This window comes from Halichoeres trimaculatus, unplaced genomic scaffold (assembly GCF_033239565.1).
Source record: "Halichoeres trimaculatus isolate MK-OKI-2021-1 unplaced genomic scaffold, fHalTri1.1 fHalTri1_scaffold_1, whole genome shotgun sequence".
In the NCBI taxonomy this organism is placed as follows: Eukaryota; Metazoa; Chordata; class Actinopteri; order Labriformes; family Labridae; genus Halichoeres; species Halichoeres trimaculatus.
In genome coordinates, this window is record NW_027437179.1 from 108,435 (window position 1) to 133,478 (window position 25,044).

A 25,044-nucleotide genomic window follows, 5' to 3' on the forward strand; every position below is an offset into this window, starting at 1 on the left:
TGAGAATGAGATTTTGAGGGACTTTCTTTGACTGGGAAACCAAAAGCTAGATCAACAGGAAGTTGGTCAAACATGAGTTCGTAAGGGGTGAATCCAGTGACATCATTTGAGTGCATTTGTAAGCATGAACCAAGGGCTTAACATACTCCTTCCACTTGGACTTTTGTTTAGCTTCCAGGGTTCCCAGTATGTTGAGCAGGGTACGATTGAATCTTTCGACAGGATTGCGTCTTGGATGATATGGGGTAGTCCCTAGTTTTCTTTAATGTGTTTTGACTTGAAATCGGGACCTTGATCAGTATGAAGTTTTTCAGGGATACCATAATGAACGATGAAATTATCTCGTAAACATCTGGCAACGGTCTTTGCTTTCTGATTCGGTGTTGGGATAACAACGGCAAACTTAGTAAAATGGTCCGTTACAACTAAATTGTCTTCAGTGTTGCTGCTATCTGTTTCAAGACTGAGAAAGTCCACACACACAAGCCCTAAAAGACAATTCGCTCTGATGTTGACTGGGGGGCTGCTTTCTCAGGAAATGCCTTTCTGCAAACATGTTTACAAGTCTTCACTTTTTTTTTCAACATCAGCTGCCATCTAGGGCCAATAAAATCTGGTTTGGACCTAGTCAAGACTTCTGTCAATTCCCAAATGACCCATATCATTGTGTAAACTTTGCAGGACCATGGATCGTAACTCACGTGGAAGAACAAGCTGTTAAGTTATTTGATTTTTACTGTTTTGTTTTTCCATTCCATTCCGTAGCTCAAATTTGTTCCATTCCCTCAGTAAAAGTGAAAGTTCAGGAAGTTCCTTCCTCACTGTGGGAGCAATGGTGTTTCTAGTTTTTGTTTTTTTTTGAAGAATAATTTCTCTGAGGCTGGGCTCTGCTCTTTGTTTCTCCTGGAGTTCAGAATGACAGAGTGAGGGAATGACAGGTAAACCGTATTCACTTTCAGAGGCATAACTAACAGGAACAGCATCAGTGGAGTGAGCAAGGGACTCTACAAGAGTAAATCAGGGACTAATGACAGGATCATGGCTGGTTCTAATACGGGAGCTCTGACAAATCACATTCACAACCTCTGGGGAAATGACAGTCACAGAGTTTTCGTCAGCTAGATGTTCTTCGATAAAACTGTCTATGCCATCTCTCTCTTTTTGGGACTCAGCATCACTTTGACTGATGTCATGAGGACATCTTGAGAGACTGTCAGCATCCATGTTTTGCTTTCCAGCTCTGTACTGCAGTTTGAAAGAGTAAGTGGAAAGAGCAGCTAACCACCTGTAGCTAGTGGCATCAAGCTTTGCAGAGGTGAGAATGTAGGTGAGAGGGTTACTATCAGTTACAACAGTGAAGTCACTGCCATACAGGTAGTCATAATTTTTTTCTGTTACACTCCATTTTAATGCTAAGAACTCAAGTTTGTGAGCAGGGTAACGAGCCTCGCTGGAGGATAGTCCACGGCGTGCATAAGCAATTACTCTCAGCTGTCCATCCTGTTGCTGATACAGCGCTGCTCCCAGTCCAGTGGTGCTTGCATCAGTGTGTAGGATATATGGCTTTGTTGGATCGGCCAACCCAAAAACTGGAGCTGAGATGTGTTTTTTAATAAGAGACTTGCAAGTTGACATTCAGAAGCCCACGGATCACTGAATGGGTTTTTAGGATCAAAGTAATGGCTGGAGATGTCCTTGTTTTTATAACTTCTACGCAGAGGGGGGTAACCACGAGTAAGTTCATTTAAAGGTTTCACTGGAGCAGAATAATCTTTGATAAATCTGCGGTAATATCCCGCAAATCCCAGGAATGATTTGAACTCTTTCAATGTTTTTGGAATTGGCCATGTTTTCAAAGCATTTGTTTTTTCTGGGTCAGTTTCAACACCATTTTCGGACACGACATGTCCGAGACAGTGAACAGAATTTTGGAAAAACGTGCATTTCTCAGGGGATAGTTTTAATCCATATTCTCTGAGATGAGTGAGAAATTTTAGCAGTCTTTTTCATGTTCTTCCAGAGTTGGAGACAAGATGATTAAGTCATCCAGAAAGACTAATACTTCCTTCAGATACAGATGTCCCATGCATTTTTCCATAAGTCTTTGAAAAGTGCCTGGAGCATTTGTAATTCCTTGTGGCATTCTGTTGAATTCCCAGAATCCAAGTGGAGTGACAAACGCAGCTTTATCAGCTTTGTTCATCTCGATCTGATAGTAGCCAGACTTGAGATCTAAAACAGAGAACCATTTAGATCCGTGAAGAGCAGAGAGAGTTTCTTCGAGGTTGGGTAGTGCGTAAGCATCTTTGATGGTTTGCATATTTAGCTTCCAAAAATCAATGCACAGCCTGACATCATTGTTGCGCTTTCTCACAACTACAATGGGAGATGAGAAAGGAGACTGATTCTCTTATGACACCTGCTCGCAGAAGCTCATTTAAATGATTTCAAACTGCTTCCATATCATTTGGATGTTTAGGTCTGGCATGATGCTTGAAAGGAGCAATTTGCAATTTGATGTGATGTTTGACTTTAAAAAAAAATCCAAACATGGTGTGAAAACACATCTGCCATTTGTAGAGGTTTGGCAGTGATGCGAGACTTCCATTCTGCTTGAATGGGAGATTCTCCAAAGTGAAAGTTCAACTCGTTTTTTTTACTGTCCTCAGCAGGAGTTTTTACACTGTTGTGAAATGACACTATGGAAGGAACACAATTCAGCAATGACACAGTATGATGGGAGAAAGAAAAGAGGAGGCAATGTCACGAGAAGCACTTATAGACTGTGAATCGTGCCTCCTGAGGTCAGTCGTATGACATTGTTGACATAAGGTCTCAAGGATAGGTAGTAGGATGGCATCATTCAAGGTGAAGACCGTGGTGGTTGTCTGAGTGAGGTCAAATAGATTAAACAACAGAACAAACCAGGAACTACACCAGGATAACACCAGGGCCCTGTTCTACGAAGCAGGATTACTACCTAGCGAGGTAGCTTTGAGGATAGGTTTCGGATTCCCTGTTCTACGACACGGGATCACTCCTCAGCGAGGCGAGTCTCCATGGCAACATACGCTGAACGGCTAACCTGCTCCAGGGCAGGTTAGGTTCCAGATTGAACTCGCGGACTATAAAAACCCCGCCCACTGACCAATGAGCCCTCATGAAAAAATGGCTTGCCCGTTCTTAGAGGATCCCGTGGACATCGGAGCCGACCCACTCTCTTTTTCTGATGACCACCTTTATAAAAGTTACCGGTTTTCCAGGGAGGGGTTGGTAGTACATGACACTTTCTACATGTAGTTAAAGGGAATGAAGAACTCTCATTGCTGTATTAAGATCTTCATGACAACACTTCTGCTCCATGACAATATTTTATTGGCCGTATTAAAATTGTGACAGGAATTCATGTAGGGCTCATGTGGGCTACATATCACACAAAAAATGTAAACCCGATAGGAATGAACAAATGAATAAATTCATCTAAGAAATAAATTAGGTATGGTGCATGTTACAGTAAAAGTGCATGGTGAACAGTGCTATTTCAGGATGATAATGGTACAAAAGATTTTTTTTGCACTACACCACTACACACAGGAGTGTGAGAATCAGGGTGAATGCAGCCAAGCTAACATTGACCAAAATTCCCAGGGCCAGACCAGCGCTCATGGACTTCCAGGTGAAAATGCAGGAATTAGGGAAATGCTTTAAAATGGGTAATGTGTGGTGCTCTCTGCACAATTACAGTTATTTAGTGAATTAAGGAATTTCAATAGGCTACCTCCTTTTAATCGTGGTACTAAACCAGCTCACACTTAAAATTGTGTAGTTGTTAAACAGTTCATATATGCATGCTTTGTATTGTTTAAAAAATAATTATGTACACTTTATAATGTATGTTAAATTAAAAATTGAGTTCATTAAGTGCTGACTATTTCAATCAATACTTTCAGCTGCACAAAGAGAGAGGACTGACAAAGGTGATGAGTCTGACCATGCTGAGTCAGATGACAGCTGCAGCTACAGCAGTTGCAGCAGCTCCAGCAGCAACAGGAACCCCCCAGTTCATCTGACCTTTGCTACGCTGAAAGGTCCCCAAGGTAGAATATTTATTACAAATTATATTAACCTATCACCAGCAACATCTGAATTACTCTTTTGTATTAATTTCCTGCTGAAATGCAGTTTTCCCTTTAAATATTTTAAAGGGCATGACAATCAAAATGTTACTTTCAAGTTGTTGTTGCTTAATGATCCAACTCAACTTTTATAAAGTTTAATAAAATCCTCATTTAAAAATTTCAGAATCTTTGCATATATTTTTCAAACATTTGCCATATTTTTGTCTTTAATTTTCAGTGTTGATCATGAGTATTAATTTCCACAGATTCACTTTGGGTTTATTTTTAATATTTCCAGACATTTCTCAAACCAGAGCTGCAAGTCCTGCGCAACCTGTCCTGAAGACCTTCCCTCGCACCCAGCATGTACATGGTAGGACCAGAGCGTTCAGGGCTTCGTGGTACAAAACCTATACCTGGGTGGAATACTCCCAATGCCAGGACTGTGCTTTTTGTTTTGCATGTAGGCATTTTTCACTGCCCTGTGTTCCAGAGACAACGTTCACCTCAGCTACTGGCTTTTCAAACTGGAAAAAGGCCATGTATAAAGATGGAGGTTTCCGCTTACATGCAAGAGCAGAGCACCATCTTAATGCAATGGCGGCATGGACAGAATATCAGCGGGGTGTTGAGAACAATACATCTTTACTCCAGACAATGGACAAACGGTACCAAAAAAAAGTAGAGGACAACAGGAAGTATATCAAAACAGTTGCTGATGTTTTGCTATGCACAGCCACTCAGAACATAGCACAGCGTGGCCATCGGGAATCAGAAGACTCAGGAAACAAAGGCAACTTTTTGGCCATTTTGGAGCTCATAGCCAAGCATGACCCCTTAGTAAAACAGAAAATGGGACATAGCAATGCCAAGTACACCAGCAACCATACTCAGAATGAGATTTTAGAGGTTTTAGCAGACATGGTGAGAAAGGACATTGTTGAAGAGGTAAAAGAAAGTGGGGTGTTCAGTATTCTAGCTGATGAAACAAAAGACTTAAATAAACAGGAGCAAATTTCATTAGTACTCAGGTACTTCTACAGAGGTACAGTGCATGAAAGCTTCATGCATTTTGAGCATGCAGACAAACTTGATGCTGCTGGGCTAACTGAAAAAATTGTTAATAGCCTGCAAAAGTACGGTTTAGAATACAGAGAACAGCTGGTGGGGCAGGGCTATGATGGTGCCTCTGTAATGAGTGGCAAGCACAGTGGTGTGTCTGCAAGAATACAGTCCCTGGCCAAGCATGCCTTTTATGTGCACTGCAATGCACATTGCTTAAATTTGGTTATTGTGGACACAGTCAGAGCAGTACCAGAAGCGTCATGTTTTTTTTTCCTTGTCGCAGCATCTTTATGTGTTTCTGTCAGGATCTTATGTCCACCAGAAGTGGCAGGACATACAGCGCTTAATGTATCCAGAGGATCAGCCACGAGAGTTGCCCTGACTCAGTGATGTTAGGTGGGCTTGCAGGTATTATGCCTGTCGAAACCTAATGGACCGGCTTCCAGCTGTGCTAAGGGTCCTTCATGATATTGATGAGGAGAATAGTGGAGACAGAAGTGTTGAGGCACGTGGACTGCGAGGGCAGCTAAACTTAGATTTCATTGGCCTCCTAGCAACCTTTAGAAAAATACTTGGAGATACACAGTTTCTGAGCGACATGCTGCAGTCCTCATCAGTGGACCTCGCCAGAGCTATTGACCTCATTGAGGCGCTGCAGGATTCACTATTAAAATACAGAGATGATTCATCTTTTGACCAGTTGTGGACTGAAGTGCTAAGCATGGCTCAGCGGTGTAACATCAGCACAGAGAGGATGTCTAAAAGGCAACCTAAAACAAGCTCTACTCTTAACGACACTGTTGTCATGTCCACAGTTGGTCAGCATTACAGTGACACGAGCAAGGATTATTTTTGTAAGACTGTTTACTATCCGATCCTTGACCGTGTAAACGCTGAGCTAGAGAGGCGGTTTTCAAAAACCAACTGTGATATCATGCGAGGGATTCAGGCATTAAATCCTAAAAGCAAAATATTTGAGAAACGCATCCTTTCCCCTTTCTGTTGCCATGGTGTATCATTGAATCAGGGCTCAGTTGATGATGGCTTTTTATGGTTAAGCTGCACACACTTAGGCCCCGTTTACACGACGCCGAAAACGGTCGATTCCGCAAACATTTGGTTGCGTTTTGGCCTTCCGTTTAGACGAGACCACGTTGCGTTTTCAGTGAAAACGCAAACTTTTGAAAACGCTCCCCAGAGTGGAAAGATCTGAATCCGCTCCTCCATCCAGCTTCGTGTAAACACAGAGCGAAGCGTCTCAGGGTGAAACGCTGACGTCACCGCATGCGCACTCGCAGTTTCAGGTAAAGGCTCCGCGCTCAGCCACATTTCCAGTTGAGCCAGTAGGTGGCGGTAATGCGCGTTATGGTTGGATTGCCGACCGTCTCACACAACAAAATGGCAGAAAAAGAAAGAACAGAAGAGGAGACTTGTCCTCCTGGAGTCGTATGAACGCGGATCGTTTTCACGCAGTCCTCATGTAAACGCGGGTGGCTTTTGAAAACGCAAAGGAAGAATCGTTGCGGGAGTCTCCCTGTAAACGGGGCCTTAACTCCAGGTGAAACTACTCTGAGTTGATTAAACTAACTCAAATCAGCTGTTCTGAAATCAAACACTCTGAGTTTGCTATCTCAAAGCAGATCAACTCAAAATTCAGAATAAAACTCAGTTAATTAAAACTGCTTTGTGAAACGGACCCAGAATAACCAGAGAACAAACCAAAGAGCAAACCTAATATCAAACCTTGGAACACATAAGAGGCGATGTAGGCGACTGATCAGATCTGTGAAATGCAAACTCAGAAACTTGCACTCACAGTGCTCCTGATCAGATTTCAGAGCATTTGACATGGAGCGCTGTCTGAAGTTGAAGGCAGAGGGAGACTCTGAGTGAGAGTCTGATCCACCTTATTCCTACCTACAGGCAGAAATTAAAATCTGCAAAGCCTGTAGTGAAGTCTGTGAAGAAGTGGACGGATGAGTCAAGGCAGGAGCTCCAGGCCTGTTTTGACTGCACAGAATGAAGCGTCTTTGAAGCTGCAGCCACAGACATTCATGGACTTTGTGACACTGTGACATCGTACATCAGTTTTTGTGAGGACCTGTGTGTGCAAACCAAGACCTTTCGCACATACAGTAACAACAAACCTTGGTTTACTGGGAAACTGAGGCAGCTTCGCCAGGCCAAGGAGGAGGCCTACAGAAGTGGGGACAGGCTCCTGTACATGCAGGCCAGGAACACACTGACAAAGGAGATCAGAGCAGCTAAGAGGAGCTACTCTGGGAAGCTGAGAAGACAATTCTCAGCTAACGATCCTGCGTCAGTGTGGAGGGGCCTTCAGGAGGCCGTCAACTACAAAAGACCATCCCCCCACCCTGTGGAGAACCCTCATCTGGCTGAGGAGCTGAATCTGTTTTACACCAGGTTTGAAACAGACTCCATCACACCCCCCACTCATCCCAACAACAAAGGACTACCTGCCCCCCTGGACAGTTCCCCCGCCTCTGCAACCCCACCTGTACTGACGATCCGTGAAGAGGATGTGTGCCAGCAGTTCCAGAGACAAAAGATCAAGAAGGCTCCAGGACCTGATGGTGTCTCCCCCTCATGTCTGAGGGCCTGCACGGACCAGCTGGCCCCCATCTTCACCCGGATCTTCAACAGATCTCTGGAGCTGTGTGAGGTGCCCTCCTGCTTCAAACACTCCACCATCATCCCAGTCCCAAAGAAACCCTCCATAACAGGACTGAATGACTACAGGCCCGTCGCCCTGACATCTGTAGTCATGAAGTCTTTTGAACGCCTGGTGCTGAGTTACCTGAAGGACATCACAGGACCCCTGCTGGACCCCCTGCAGTTTGCCTACCGGGCAAACAGGTCAGCTGAGGATGCAGTCAACATGGGACTGCATCACATCCTACAGCACCTGGACTCTGCAGGGACGTACGTGAGGATCCTGTTTGTGGACTTCAGCTCGGCGTTCAACACCATCATCCCTGACATCCTCCACCACAAGCTCTCCCACCTGTCTGTGCCAGACCCCACCTGTCAGTGGATCTCCAGCTTCCTGACTGACAGGACCCAGCAGGTGAGGCTGGGGTCCATCACATCCAGCACACGGACAGTCAACACCGGCGCCCCCCAGGGGTGTGTGCTCTCCCCACTGCTCTTCTCCCTCTACACTAATGACTGCACCTCAGGAGACCCCTCTGTGAAACTCCTGAAGTTTGTGGACGACACCACCATCATCGGTCTCCTCCAGGATGGTGACGAGGCCGCTTACAGACAGGAGGTGGAACAGCTGGTCCTCTGGTGTGGTCAGAACCACCTGGAGCTGAACCCGCTCAAGACTGTGGAGATGACAGTGGACTTTAGGAGAAACCCCCCTCCTCCGCCCCCCCTCACCATTCTTAACAACACTGTGTCTACTGTGGACTCCTTCCGGTCCTATTGCACATTCATCTTCCATTTCCTGTTGCAAATTGCATATTTTTTATGACATATATTCAGTGCACTATTTTCCTAACTTAAATTGTGTATATATTTTGTATTTACTCTGTGCAGAGTTCTTTATTTAATATTGTAATAATTATTATTCTTTTTCTACCACTTAAACTCTATTTTTTCTACTCTTGTAATTCTATCCCAATTGTACTGAGAGTACAGTTTAAACATTTAGTGTGCTGGCTTCATTTTTGAACTGTGGAAAGTAAACCTCCACTAAGCAGGATTGTAGGACTGTACAGGCTGCTCAGTTTTAACCGGGGACTGTCTCACTGCTGGAGACAAACTCTAGTGGACACTCAGAGAACTGCACTTTGTTGTAGTATGCATATTTATGGGGACTGTCTCACTGCTGGAGACAAACTCTAGTGGACACTCAGGGAACTGCACTTTGTTTTAGTATGCATATTTATGGGGACTGGCTCACTGCTGGAGACAAACTCTAGTGGACACTCAGGGAACTGCACTTTGTTTTAGTATGCATATTTATGGGGACTGGCTCACTGCTGGAGACAAACTCTAGTGGACACTCAGGGAACTGCACTTTGTTTTAGTATGCATATTTATGGGGACTGGCTCACTGCTGGAGACAAACTCTAGTGGACACTCAGGGAACTGCACTTTGTTTTAGTATGCATATTTATGGGGACTGGCTCACTGCTGGAGACAAACTCTAGTGAACACTTAATAAAGTACAATGAGAAACATAAAGGGACAAGCAGCAGATAGGTTACAGGATTTAGGGGTTGCATTGCTCACCCCTCCCATTGGTCAAGCTCCAGAAGTAATGGTCACCTTCAAAGAGCAAGTATTGTATGCACAAAAAAACAATGCTCTTCTTCTCATTTTCCTTTTGACTAGTGCATATTCAGGAACCACTCATATAATATAGAAACACCTGCATATACGGGGCAGTTTGTCCATTCAGTGTTGCTGCTGGCGGCAGCCTTAGACGAAACACTCCTCCTCTGTATCAAAAAACTCATTCTTAATAAATAAAAACCAAAGCATTTTTAAACCCAGGTGATTACACACACATATTTAACAGTACTTGAGAAATTTATATTCTGTTTGTAGAAATCCTGCTCTGACAAATGCTGCTCCATACAACACCCTGTTGTCATTTAACATTTAACCCTTTCATAAAGCTGTACAAACTGATTATTTGGTGGTTATTCATAGCCTGAGTGCTGTGACTGATCAGCAACACAAACAGGTGGGGAGGAGAGGAGGGGAGGGTTGGAGGGAGGAGTGCATGGAGAGGAGAGAAAGTGAAAATTAAGTACACTTTCTTTTTCCTTGGAGAGCTGGCAGAGAACAAGGCGGGGATCATACAGGCAGCAAGCAAGCCCCCAAAAGCAGCTACGCTTCAAAAAACAAGGCCCAAAACCCCGAGGCCATGTTTGTTTCTGGAGACACCGTTTAGTGTGTGACATTATTAATGTTCAGCTGAGTCTGTGGATCACTTCAGGAGCATGAGCGGTTCACACTGCAGTGCGCAGACAGGCCAATTTGTAAAAACGTAATGTGAGCAGCCAAACAAAATAATCAGACTCGAGCAATAAATTGGTATTGTGCATGACAGACTGCAGTGTGAACATAGCCACTGTTCTGAGGTTCTGAGACTGGGTCAAGCTAAAACTTCCGTGGTCTTTGTCCCTGGTAGATGGTCTGTTTTCGTTTTTTATAGAAGTGATTTTTCAGGAACTCATTCATCTTGTCTTTCCAAACTAAAGTGTGCCCTGGATTATCAGAGAGGTGCTACAGCGCTGGCAAACTGTACGTCCCATAGATGTTCAGAGTAATCGATGTAAATGATCTGTATGCAGAGTGTGGAGGGACTGATGGAGCTGAGGGGATGTTTGCACAGCCCAGCCTCTTTAACGGGGGCAGCTTTCAAACTGAATGGTCCCACTCGTCATTCAGCTGCAGAATAATCCAGGATAAAAAAGGACAGCAGGATGTCCAGAGACCGGAGATGGTTGCCAGGCAGCAAGCTGTCTCCAGAGCTAAAACCTCCTTTGGGCTTCAGACACATTGATTTATCAATTCAAGGCTAAGTGAGAGCAGCAGAAAAGTGACAGTGATCAAAAAGCTCATCCATAAACATCAGTCAGGGCCTGATCCAGAGGATGACAGGATGAGACATTTTCCACGCTCCGAAAAATCCCCAAAGACACCCGCGAGGAAAAATGATGAGTGATGGAGGATGGTTGGTTCAAACTGTACCAGTTGGTTTTATTATGACAATTCACACTCGAAAAGCAAAAAAGCCTTGGCATCCTGCAAAAAACCAACAAAATTACAATATGAGTCACCGGCTGGAGCCCAGACCAGGCAGCCAGCCGACTGTGCCTTACATTATTATTGCAAAGGGTCACTCCAGTCAAACTCATTAGCAAACAGAAGGATAAAAATAAAACTTGCGATTACATAAAATATCTGTCATTCCATCTTTGTATAGTGGGAGATACATTTGATATGCAAAAACACACAGGATAAAATAAAACACTTAAAATATGTGACCCATGAGAAAACAAAGAAAATGTGTACATAACTGAATCATCATCAAAACTCTAGGCTAAGATTTTACAAATCACAGGAGGCTAATCCTTTTCATCAAACCTTTTGAGGCTGTATCAAAAACTTGGTAAAAAACCTACAAGGAGATTTCATTGAGCTTTTTTCCAGAGTTGACTGTACTGGAGACACAGAGTAGTTTCATCCTTCTGCCCAAAAATGTGCCACAGTGTCTCCTCTGTGACTGCTAAAATATGAACATCTGTACAGTCCCATCAGGAACGACATGGCACACAAAGTTCCTCCTCCTGCCACTCCAAAGAAGGACTGCCTCCAAGCATAAAAAAATAATTATCTAAGGTCCAAAATAACCTGGGGCTCTGTTAGAGTCTGGATGGAGGTGCTGGGTGGATCGACGGTCAAACTCCAGTAACATGAGAACTGTCATCTGTGTAAAGATTGACATTTAAATTCTAATCCAGTTTAAATTCTTTGCTCCGTTCAGCCTGCTTTACACCTCAGCTTCGGATCTGTGCCCAACCACGCCCTGTAGGTTTGTGTCGTCCTGCACCTGCACAAAGCACACTGATGTCTACATGCACAGCATGATGTGTTGTATCGTGCTGTAGAGTTAGCACAGATGAACAGGCTAGAGAGAAAACAGCAGGGGCTGAGACTGTAGCTTAACTAACAGCTAACTTTAGCATGCTACCAATTTAAAGCTTGTGCAAATGTTTGATACTTTAACAAAAAGTGGTGTAAAGTTCAGTTTAAGGTTATGTTAGCTAGAAACTGGTTTCATGCTAACTAGTGCTTATCATAAGTATTCACCTCCCACCTTGCATGTTTTACCCATTCAATCCTTTCATGATCAATCACGGTCAGTAAAATTTGGCTTTTGTTTTGAAAAAAACAAACAAACCCTCTTTAAAGTCAAGTGTGCTTTATGAAAGCGATTAAAGGGTAAAATATCCACGGAGGTGAATCCAAACGACAGGCACTGTAGCTGCTCTGACTTGGTATCCAAAGAGGTTTGTAAGTTAGCAGGGAAGTTAACAGAGAAATGGTCAAGTGCTGCTGGTAGCAGTTGTGACCTAGTTCTCAGTAGCTACTTCAGCTAACATTACTGCTAATAATATCCACTAGCTAGGAGGTACTTTGTAAACCAGGAGATAGCTGAATGCTATTGTTAGCTGTTGTCTCGTGGTGGCCATGTTGTAGTACTGAATATGATGTTCAGACCTGGATTCTGTCCCTTACACTAACCCTCTCTGTTGTCTCTGGAGGGTAATCTGAGGGTTTGACGGCATTTGTGCTTCCCACCCTGAGCCTGAAAACAGTAAACAAAGTCAGTTTAACTAGTTGCTTGTTTTTTTTTTTTTGGTTACGCGTGTCAAATACGTCAGAGCTCCTGCAGGTTATTTCAGCGAGGCAGTCCCTTTCCAATACCACCACCATCAAACACTTGGACACAATCTATCAGAACATATTCCAGATATACAGGGAGTTAAAAACCAACCAAACAAAGAAAGGATGGATTATTTCCCTCTAATAATCAGGCTACCTGTTAAACTCACCTGAACTAGACACAAGAAGAGGAGAGAGACAGACGACTAGTGTTAAAGGCAAACTGTTCTGAATCTGATCAAACAGACCGCTCTGTTACACACACACACACACACACACACACACACACACACACACACACACACACACACACACCTCAGTGTCTGGTTTCAGATCCTCTGATTACTCCTTAATATGTATCCTTAGAGAGAACAGGAGCTGTGGCCTGCAGAAGGCTGATGGCAGTTCCCATCTTCTCGCTTGATTTGAGGACGAGTTGTGGGGCTAACATTTCAGTCCAGAAACAAAAAGCAGAAAAAAACATGGGGATGATGAAAACAAGAAATAAAAGCCAGAATTCGAGCCAAACAGAAAAAAAAAACATATGAATGCTGGGAAGGGAGAGCTCTCTCCCGTTTGTCATCTCAGACCATCTGGTCTTCTGATAGCCATGTGACAAGAGCTTGTTTGACTTAGGCCACTGTAGTAGCTGGGCTACCACTGAAGAAGTAGTCCCTCCCAGCTGTTTAATTGATCACCCACCTGTTTCCTGATCCCCCACCCCCCAAACCAAGTCCCCTGAAGCGGTTGTGTACTTTAGCACCTCTTGTCATCTCTCCCTGTTAAAGTCCTGCCAGACAAACACCAGAATGGACACCGTCACAGTTCCTCAGGCAGCCTGCCCCTCCACTCTGTGAGAGGAGGGTGCAACAAGTCTTAGGGCGGGACGTAGGGGGGTGGGGATCTGTAGGGGGTCATGTTCTTGGGACGAGAACCTTTTCCTTCCATTGGAGTGGTGAAGGGAGGTGGCGGCTGGTAGGGAGGTGCGTTGGGGTCCTCGTCCCGGAGAGCCGTGTACTCTCCTAGCAGCTCCTGGTTAAGGGGAGTGGTCTCAGGTGTGGCCATGTTGGGGTATTCCGGGGGTGGGAGTGGGGGTTTCTCTTCCTGTAGGATCAGAGGCATGCTGGAAGAAGGAGGCGGCTTAGAGTCATCCAGCTCATCTGCAAATATAATGGGCACACCTTTCTTGATGAATGTGGCCTGGTCCTCGATGGTAAGCTTGCCCTTTCTCTTCTTCCTGTAGCAGATCATTGCAATGATGCCCGCTATTAGCAAGATGGCTGCCACCACCACAGCAGGAATAACTGTGTGAAGGTAAACGTCATCTGTGCTCTGTCGGCCTGTCCCCAAAGCTGGAGTGACTGCTGGAGGTTCAGGTATGTTGATCTCTCCTGGTGGGATGAAGGAAAATGTCCTGCAGCTTCCCCGCCCTTTGACCATGACATCCAGTGGTCTGAACTCAGGCTCCATAGAGTACCTGAAGGTCTGTGAGGGCTTCCCATCAGCGCTGGCCAGTGTCCTGCTCATGATTTGGAGCTGTTCTTTGGGGCATGGGTGAGTTGGGAGGCTGGTGTTGGTCCACTCCACCACGATGGACCCCTTGCTGATGTTCCTCAGACTAACTGTGCTGCTGTTTCTGTCCCCAAGAGCGTAGGCGAGCTTCTTGACCAGGAGGATCTTCTTGTGGATGTCATTGGTTACGGAACGTGGCTCACCATCAAAGCGCGCTGTGAAAATCACAGGGGTCTTGTCGTTTGTGGGCCAGCGGCTCACTCGGACCTCAAAAGCATCAATTGCATTTAGGCCGCCTTTGTCAGCAGCTTGCATGAAGTACTCATGTTTCCCTGCGTGCTGGACATCCGGCAGGCCATACAGCAGCTGACTGGTGGTGTTGAACTGGATCCAGGAGCCCTCTCCAACCACTTCATTGTGGTTTTGTCTCAAAGTAAGGCGCAGCTTGTCTGTAGTGCCATCCTCTTTATCAAAGAAAGTATCTGACGGGATTTTGACCTCAAAGTAGGTGCCCACCAGAGCGTTGACCTGGTCAATGGGGTTACGTAAGACGGGCTTCTCATTGTATGGATCTGGGATGATTGCCGTTGAAGGCGTGGTGCGTCTCGGTGGTTTTGGCGTGGAAGTCTTCGGCTCTTTGGGAACTGGTGTGGTTTTGGGTCTCTTGGGTTTCTTGGTGGGTCTTCTCGTGGGAGAGGGAGGAGTGGCTGTGGCCTCCACGTAGATATGTCTGGTCATGGTTGGCTGGATAGGAATGGTGCTGGTGGTTTCCATCACCTTAGTCGGCTGAGGGGGTCCTAGCGTCGGGGTGTGAGCTATAGGGTCACGGATTCTGATAGTGGGTTTTCCTGGAAGGGGGACGGGGCCTCTTACTGGAGGAGCAGAGCTTTCAGTTGGTGCAGCGATGGAAGGTGATGAGAGGGTTGGGATGATCCTCACCGGAGGCTCCACCACAGTCGTTGGAGGAAGCACTGTGAGGACGGGCGTGGGGGTGTTGTTGAGCTGGCGTCTGACCCTCTTGGGGGCATGGGGCTTCTTGTTGGCAATGTGCCAGCCCACCACAGGGAAGCCCAGCATGGCAGACATCAAACCCTCCTTTGCTGGACCCTGGACACTGCTGATGTTTGGGACTGTGCTCTGGTCCAATGAGCAGCCCAGCTTCCAGGACAAGAGGGCACCATTTTCCACCACCTGCAGAGACAACAAGGAGTTTTAGGTGATTTCACCTTTAAACTGTAACAGATGAAGACAGAGTGTTAGAAATACTGAGCACCGTGCAGCATGTTAACGAAGAGCGGTTGTCAATCAGAACTGGTGAACATTCACAGGATGCAGAAACTTCTAAAATTGGGACTTTCTAGGAGCAGAAATTGTTCAACCATTTCTCTGCCATCGAAGAAAGCAAAGCTCTGAATGTTGTGAATTTCTGTAGCTTACCTTTTTGGCGTTTCCTGGTCCAGCCATGAATGCTGACATGTCAAACAGCCGGTTGTTGACCACAGGGAGGATCTTCATGTGCTGGAGCTCCACCCCAGAAAAGCTCCTCATGTTGTTCAGCAGCTGCACCCTCTGCTCAGAGGTCATCTTGGTCAGGTCTGCATCCAGGATCACTGTCAGCACCGTCACTGGCTCCTCGTTGCTGCACATGAATGGCTGAATGTTGTCTTCAGTCGTGGCTTGGTTTGACGCCAGCTGGGCTGAGTCTACGTCCAAATAATCATCGGGGTGAACCTCAATGGAGAACATGTCCGAGGAGGAGGAGAAAGGTTTTGACTGGTTGGAGGTGGAAACAGAGATGTAATGGACGCCTTTGTCCTCATCCAAAGGTAAACCTCGAAGGATCCTGCTGTCTGCGTCCCAGTGTAGCCACGAGGGGAGGGAGTCTCGGCCCAGCTCTGAGATCTGAAAGAGATGACACACAGATATTTATTGGAACAGAGGAGAAGACACATCCTGTCAGCTGCAGATGCACACACATTAAAGCCAGGCACATCTCTTTAAGGAGCAAGTATGCTTCACTACAAACATGGTACAAACATGGAACAAAGGCTTAACCAACATGGAGCAAACATGAAGCAAACATGAAGCAAACGTTTAACAAACATAAAACAAACATAACACAAACATGGAACAAACATGGAGAAAACAAACAATAATTTTTAATCATTTTACAAATGTAGAACAAATGTATATCAAGTATAAGCAAACATGACACAAACGTGGAACAAACATTTAAAAAATGTGGGACAAATATATCACAAATATGGAGCAAATGTGTGAAGTGTGAAATCGGATCTGCTTACAGACAGAAGAAGTGAAGATATTCAGACACTGTTTATGTGGACAAACCAGACCCAGACTAAGGTTCAGAGGAAACAGAAACTCTAACTGTCCTCCAGGACAGGTCACCCATTACAGGATCCCCAGTCAGCTGGTTTTATCAGAGCACAGTTCGTCTCTTGTGCTATGACTGCTCAGCATTAGTCCCCCTGAGCTCAGACTGCAGCACCTTAAACAGAGCAGACAATATATCAAATGTTTTTGGTGGAGGTCCGTTTATTTGTATTTTTGGTCAAGTAAAATATGGCCCCGTCTGAGTGCAGAGGAAACCAGCAGAGGAGCAGGGAGGGGGTGTTTGGTGCGAGCACTCTGGGCTTCTGCTGCACAAAAACACTGCTGTAGGGGTAATTTCTGCCCTAAACCTTGTGGTAGGACCCAACTTGTTCCATCCTGGAGTATCACTTTAAGGTGAGCAAGTCAGTACGAGATCGGATAATTAAGATGCACGTTAACAACTTAGTCAGACTGAAAACGGCCGTGCAACGACACGCAAAGCTAATACTGGCTCACTGTCTAACTTCATCACAACACAAACTTTGGAAAGAGAGCAAGTTTCTGCCAAGTTCAGAGGGGAGAGAGGACCCAGCTTGGGGGCTGCTGACTCACAAGTTGCCTGACCCCACTATCTCTCTCTTATAGACACACACACACACACACACACACACACACACACACACACACACTAAAAGATATAAACGCAGAGATAAACACACAAAGCCAAGGACTGTCACCTGAGGGCGAGGCCACACTGGCCATCCAAACCGTGCTGTGCTTAAGCACGAACCCCCTAATAGAAGTAATGCCGAAGTGTTAAAATCTGCTGTTTCTCCAGCGTCCACATGAGGCTGTCTCCAGAAGTCCTGGAAGTCACATACACACCAAGCCAAAAAAAAGCCATTTCACAGCAGAAATTAACCTATTTACAGCCTGGTTCAAAAAACGTCTCCTGTCTGAGTCGCTAATTTTACTACCAGCTCCCACTGTACAGGAGGTGAATTTTTTTTCTATCTCAGCCGTTCAGAGAATAATAAGATCCCTAGCTCGCCCAATCAGAGGCACAGCTAAGGGTCACGTGACCAACAGGTGCCCTATAGCTATACGCAAAGCCCTTGCCACTACCAATACGGCCGCTATACCCAATGTGCTTCATTTTCAGTTTCAGAAACCCACAGGTGACGTCGGGAGACCATGTTATATATGGCATGATCACACTAGTCAGAGATCTTCTGTTCAGACAGACGAGTCCTTACGACTGATTTATCTGATCATCACACTCCACACCTGTCCTTACATCAGAACACACACAGATCTTCAGTTTAGACAGATGAGTCACTATGACTGATTTAAGGGGGACAGAGAGTGAGGAGGTCAGAATATTTGATAAACTTTAATTATCTCTCCCTGACACCACAGTCCAGTCAGTTAGCCCTGCCATCATAACCAACCACACACACACACACACACACACACACACTAGGGCTGGACAATTAATTGGATTTTAATCGTGATTTCAATTTTGCCATCTGACAATCATAAAAACAATATAATCAAAGAAAAACAATTAATATGCCAAGCAGTGTAGATTTATGCAAGTTCCTGTGCTTCATAGCTCTTCTGTGCTCCATGTGCAGCTACAGCGAGTGTGTGTGACTTATGTGAATCAATAATACTGTATGTGCCACTTGCTGGTTCTTTAAAGTTGTGTTTAAATCAGTACTGAAGTTTTTGAATAAATGAATAATTGTGTATAGTAACTGTGATTTCAATATCACTTAAAATAATTGGGATTCTTATTTTTACCATATTCGCCCAGCCCTAACACACACACACACACACACACACACACACACACACACACACACACACACACACACACACACACACACACACACACACACACACACACACACACACACCCTCCCTCCCATGGCAAGGCATCCCACGTGGCCGCAAACATACTGACCTTCAGTCAGACTCCACCTGGACCCTCTCCTGCCACGTGTGGGAAAGTACTCCCTGGAGGTGATGCTGTCTGATCTCAGGATGATGTTAGTCCCCGTAAAAAAGTCAGTACTGAGTCTCAGGGCTTTGTGTGTGTGTGTGTCTGAAAATATTCTGCTGCAGGGATATTTTTCACTCCAAACATGGCTCCAAACTGTGAACCAATCAGAGCCACTTACTGAGCAACATAAGGCCTGAAGCAACTATACTGACTGTAAAATGAGACAGAAAGGGCAACAACCAAACACACTGCAACAACTGAACACGCTGTAACAACCAAACACACTGCAACAACTGAACACGCTGTAACAACCAAACACACTGCAACAACTGAACACGCTGTAACAACCAAACACACTGCAACAACTGAACACGCTGTAACAACCAAACACACTGCAACAACTGAACACGCTGTAACAACCAAACACACTGCAACAACTGAACACGCTGTAACAACCAAACACACTGCAACAACTGAACGCACTGTAACAACAAGAGCCACTGCAACAACTGAACACGCTGTAACAACAAGAGCCACTGCAACAACTGAACACGCTGTAACAACTAGATACACTGCAACAACTGAATGCACTGCAACAACTAGAGACACTGCGATAACTGAACACGCTGTAACAACAAGAGACACTGCAACAACTGAACACGCTGTAACAACTAGAGACACTGCAACAACTGAACACGCTGTAACAACTAGAGACACTGCAACAACTGAACACGCTGTAACAACCAAACACACTGCAACAACTGAACACGCTGTAACAACCAAACACACTGCAACAACTGAACACGCTGTAACAACCAAACACACTGCAACAACTGAACACGCTGTAACAACCAAACACACTGCAACAACTGAACACGCTGTAACAACCAAACACACTGCAACAACTGAACGCACTGTAACAACAAGAGCCACTGCAACAACTGAACACGCTGTAACAACAAGAGACACTGCGACAACTGAACACGCTGTAACAACTAGAGACATTGCAACAACTGAACGCACTGTAACAACAAGAGCCACTGCAACAACTGAACACGCTGTAACAACTAGATACACTGCAACAACTGAATGCACTGCAACAACTAGAGACACTGCAACAACTGAACACGCTGTAACAACTAGAGACACTGCAACAACTGAACACGCTGTAACAACTAGAGACACTGCAACAACTGAACACGCTGTAACAACTAGAGACACTGCGACAACTGAACACGCTGTAACAACTAGAGACACCGCGACAACTGAACACGCTGTAACAACTAGAGACACTGCAACAACTGAACACGCTGTAACAACTAGAGACACTGCAACAACTGAACACGCTGTAACAACTAGAGACACTGCGACAACTGAACACGCTGTAACAACAAGAGACACTGCGACAACTGAATGCACTGCAACAACTAGAGACACTGCAACTGCCAAACTAGCTGCAGTTATTTATACACACTGGGACAACTAAACACAATTCAACAACAAACACACGGTAGCAGGCAAATAAACTGAAAAAACAAAAACAAAAAAAAAACACTGCAACAAATAAATCATTTGCAAAAACCAAATACACTGTTACAATGGAGAACACAGTAATGACAGTGTGCACAGTTTTGTCAGGGCATGCTAAACTAACAAAGCACACTGTATAGACAGAGCACACTGCACAGACAGAGCACACTGCATAGACAGAGCACACTGCAAAGACAGAGCACACTGTACACTGTGCTCCCACTGCTGCGTCAGTGGTGAGTGAATGGGCATGAAAGGGTGTGACTGTGTTAGATGTACTGATGGATAGCTACTATAGTAAAGATTGGATCCATCAGTGAGTGAATGTGAGAGCGACTGGGTGTGGATGGGTAAGTGTGACCTGTGGTGTAAAGCAGCTTTGAGTGGTCCATGACTAGAAAAGCGCTATTTAAGCTCAAGTCCATTTACCATTTACCATTTACAGAGCACACTGTACAGACAGAGCACACTGTATAGACAAATCACACTGTTTGAAGGAGCACACTGTATGAACAGAGCACACTGCACAGACAGAGCACACTGCATGGACAAAGCACACTGTACAGACAGAGCACACTGTGTGAAGGAGCACACTGTATTGACAAGAGTACACCGTCAGAGCTGCAATCTCTGCTTTCTCTGCAACAGCAGTGGACTCAGCGCTTGGGAGAGAAAAAAAAGCACACAGATGTTCAGAGGCCTGGACTTTATTAGGACTTCTTATTTCAGAGGATAAATACATGTTACCTTAAATCAGTGTAGAGGGATTATCAGCCTATGTCATCACTAAGATGGACATGCATCTTGACCACAGATTCATTCATTCAGATGAGCAAGTGTAATTTAAACACTTAATTCAACCAGTTATCAGCATCAAAATGTACAGTTTTTCTCTAGTCAGTTGTCAGAAACAATACTATACAACAGAGGCAACATCTATCAAGTTTTGACTGTCACAGAGCAACTGGTGTTTTGGAGTTAATAGCAACCATGCTAACTGGTGACTCCCGGCCAACAGTGTGAGTGATTAACAGCCATGAGCCACCAGTTAACAGGGTCACACTTAACACTGAAACACCAGCGGCGTCTGTGGGTGAAAAATTAACTCTGGACGGAGTTTTCTGGTTCTTTTATTATGAACCAGGTCTCAGACTCAGTCTGTGTGCTCTTTATGGTTCGGCAGGGTTTCTGATTTATTGACACACGTTTACTCTCTGGTCTGTCACAGTCTGGTAAGTGTCCACGGATAATGCAGTCATGAGCATCAAGTGACAGTTGTATGTTTAAGTTTCTCTCTGGGTACACGCTGGATTTCTGCTCTAAAGACGTCTGTCCACTTAATATCTGTCCACTTGCTGATCTCTTCTGTCCTCAGTGCTATTTCACAAACCTGGGAACTGTTTACCATCCATATAAATGCTGATATGTAGTTTAAAAAGGTGCTTTGTGGGCGTTAACTCCTCCACGTCAGTTGACAAACCATTATACCCTGCAGTGCTTCTGCACCCAAGTTGCGCGGGCATCCAGCGTTTTTGATAAACAAATAATACCTTTATAGAGAGGGTTTTATTCCTGCTAAGAGCAGATTGAAAGGTTTCCATTAGAGCTGGGTTGAGCTTAGCTTATGAATGGATTTATAGGAGCCTATAATTTGGACCATATGAACAGAAGCCTCTCCTGCTGCATGTTTAATTACATAGCAACATGTCCACTGCGTCCTACTGCCAGTAAAGACGGGGTGAGAGCCAGCTTACAGCTTCAGTGACTCATATGTTCTGCTGCGTTTTTATCTTTGGACTGCTGCTCCTCCCTCCCTCTCTCCTTCCCTCCTCCAGAGCTATAATACCAGTTTTCCACTGCCAGCCTGCCAGCCAATGGCTTACGGCTCCCAGCTAAAAGCTAACAGCTACCAATGCTAACGGAGCCAGGGAGCTGAGACAGAGAGACAGTAAGGTGAGGAGGGAGGGTCTGCAGCGTCAGAGTTCAGAAACGTGAAAATAAAGATTCAGAGACGCTTTCCAGAAGTGAAGGAGATAATGAATGGAGAGGCCAAATTCATTTCAGCAGAGATTGTTCCTGTCAAACAGCAGCTACTGTCTCCATTCAGCAGCAGAATGCACACACACACACACACACACACACACACACACACACACACACACACACACACACACGCACACACACAGTTTGGGTGTACGCTCCTTTCCACACACAGATCGGCGTTTATCATTCTGAACGTGGGCGTCAGGTACACATATGGGGTCAAAACATTTTCAGACAGAAAAACTGATGTTCTTAGATTAATATTCAGATCCTTGAATTAGATATGACACCAAGAATGTTTCTAACATTTCACTTTTCTTCTGCCAATCTGTAGAATACATCGCTATGAGAGAGCAGCAGAGTCAGCTGATTTCTCCGTATAAAAAATGTGCTTTCTCTATCGGTTCACTTTGTAAAAAAGTGGAGATGCTGTTATCAGTTCTTTATACACTCCCATGTTCATGAGTAAGTCTCCACTGACAACATTCAGAGGACGCTGGATCAAACTTTTAGCCTGGATTTTTTAAGGAAGCTGTCTTGATCACAGGATTTACTGTGAAGATGATTATTTCACTCCCCGCAATATTATCATATAAACGCAAACTGTGTGCAGAAAGTGACTATTTCATCACAAAAGACATTCATTTACATGAGATCACAACCCATGTGCTCGTCTCGTGGTACAAATAATCAAATAATCTTAAAACTCTGGTATACCCGTGCGTAATTGTGCACGATTGACACACATCTTGGCCCAGCACCAAAACGACCACAAATGAAGTCAAAGAAACCAGTTTCTAGGTGAGCTAGTTTTTAGTTTGTAGTCCAGCATATTGAAAATGTTTTATTATCTGTATCTGACACAGAGCAGGCGGATCTGTCCCTCCATCACTTCTGCCTGAAACTGACGTAGACCCTGTGAGAGCTCCAGCCCCTCCTCAGTCTGTGACAGCCATTGACTGTATATAGAGTGGACAGCGTGGCTCCACCATTTATCATTGTACGGTTTGAGGCCAAAATACCCCGTCACAGGTGTCGCCACTGGGGGCCGCTTTGCAGCCAGATTCACAGTAAAGACTGTGAGAATCTGAGTGGGGCCAGGTGACAAAAATAATAATAATATTTTTCTATGGGGAGTCTAATGTCTTTTTGGCACATATTTTACTAATACACAAGAACGGCAGCTGTCAGTCATTGATAAATGTAACGTAACGTTATTTTCAACTTCTTATAATTAATGAAACCGAAAATTTGCAGATAAAAAGAGGACGTGAATAAAAGACAGCCAAATGATATCTTCAAATCAACACAATAATCAGACGTGAGAAGCATTTCACCAGATGTATTGATTTTAAAAGTTTGACCACAGCCCATCTGGAATGAATGGAGAGACAGATTTTTTTTTTTTAACCTATACTGCAGCCAGTCACCAGGGGGAGCAGTTTTTGTGGCTACCTCACTTTGAGCTGAGCAAGATGACGTGCATTTTTTTGCTACAGTCTATGGTGACAGGTTTAGGTTCAAGCTGGAGTCTGCATCTCTTCTCAGAGCTTGAACACATTTTTAAAAGCAAAATTTTCATGTTTCTGGGCCTGAACGGAAACAATTAATGATATTGTGGCTTCTAAAACTCAGATATCAGGGATCAACTAATTAATTAATCAAGTTATAAATGAAGGCTGTGTAGATCAAATGTTTAAAACTCTGCTGTATTTTAGTTTGTCACATCCACGCTGCTGACAGCTGCAGTCATTTCCTTGCAGGTGAGTTTTTTCTGACTCGCTTTAACCCCACTTTTCCAGCTGCCAAACAACATAGCGTCATTTCTCTCTACCTTTGTTGCTCTGGTGTTGTGGATCTCCAGCACAGGGAGGTCTCCTTTCCCCGTAATGTGTCCCTCCATGTCGTAAATTCTGTGCGTTTGGCCAGCTGTACCTTGAATATTTAGGGGCGTGTTATGCAATTTGTGTTTGCTTTCAGCCGCCACATTTATCAACAGCTAGCCAGGCGTACGCCATGATTTGCCCTGGTACATGTGTTTCTTAAATCACACGCGAACATTGATAAATGAGAGTCATTGTCTCTAAGGAGGTGGAGCTGGCTGATGTGTCTGCTAGGACCACCTGGACCCTTCACTCCACACCTCCCTCTGTCCCTCTCTTCACCTGACCATGGTCTGCACCTGAGACGGCCTATTGTGTCGACCTCAACATGTCCACACACCTTGATTAGACTCTGCACAGATCCATGAGCATGTATCCACAGAGAGTCTGAGTCTGAAGGAGGGCTGAGAGAAGCCCCTGAAGGACTTCCTGTTGACAGTCAAACACAAACTGATGTTCCTCTGATGACTTGACAAGGGTGAGCCTGCTCTAAGCTAACAGGCTAACAGGTGTGCAGGCTAGCAGACTAACAGGCTAGCAGACTAACAGGCTAACAGACTAACAGGCTAGCAGACCAACAGGCTAGCAGACTAACAGGCTAGCAGACTAACAGGCTAACAGACTAACAGGCTAGCAGACTAACAGGCTAACAGACTAACAGGCTAGCAGACTAACAGGCTAACAGACTAACAGGCTAGCAGACCAACAGGCTAGCAGACTAACAGGCTAGCAGACTAACAGGCTAACAGACTAACAGGCTAGCAGACTAACAGGCTAGCAGACTAACAGGCTAACAGACTAACAGGCTAGCAGACTAACAGGCTAGCAGACTAACAGGCTAGCAGACTAACAGGCTAACAGACTAACAGGCTAACAGACTAACAGGCTAACAGACTAACAGGCTAGCAGACTAACAGGCTAGCAGACTAACAGGCTAGCAGGTGTTGGTCTCAGATGGTCTACATTAGGTCTCTGATATCTGACTCCATGAGGAACGATGGTGCTCCCTTTGAAGACACTGTGTCGTCGTCTCTCTGCACCAATTCCTCACTCCTTCATCACTGTCTTTCTTTCCTTTTTTCTCTGCGTCCCTGCCCAGACTGTCACCTCCTATTGGCTG

The 25,044-nt window shown here is 44.9% G+C and overlaps 1 protein-coding gene across 2 annotated transcripts in view; it reads right to left on the reverse strand.

Annotated features, from left to right (window-relative positions):
• Positions 1–10,900: 10,900 nt before the first annotated feature.
• Positions 10,901–25,044, reverse strand: part of dag1 (dystroglycan 1) — a 39,698-nt gene continuing 25,554 nt past the window's right edge. For both annotated transcript variants that reach the window (XM_074669179.1, XM_074669171.1), the window contains 2 exons: positions 15,564–16,028; positions 10,901–15,317 (listed from right to left, as the gene is read on the reverse strand). In XM_074669179.1, coding sequence (XP_074525280.1) covers positions 13,491–15,317; positions 15,564–16,028 — 2,292 coding nt within the window. In that variant the 3' untranslated portion in view covers positions 10,901–13,490. The remainder of the gene's footprint in view (positions 15,318–15,563; positions 16,029–25,044) is intronic.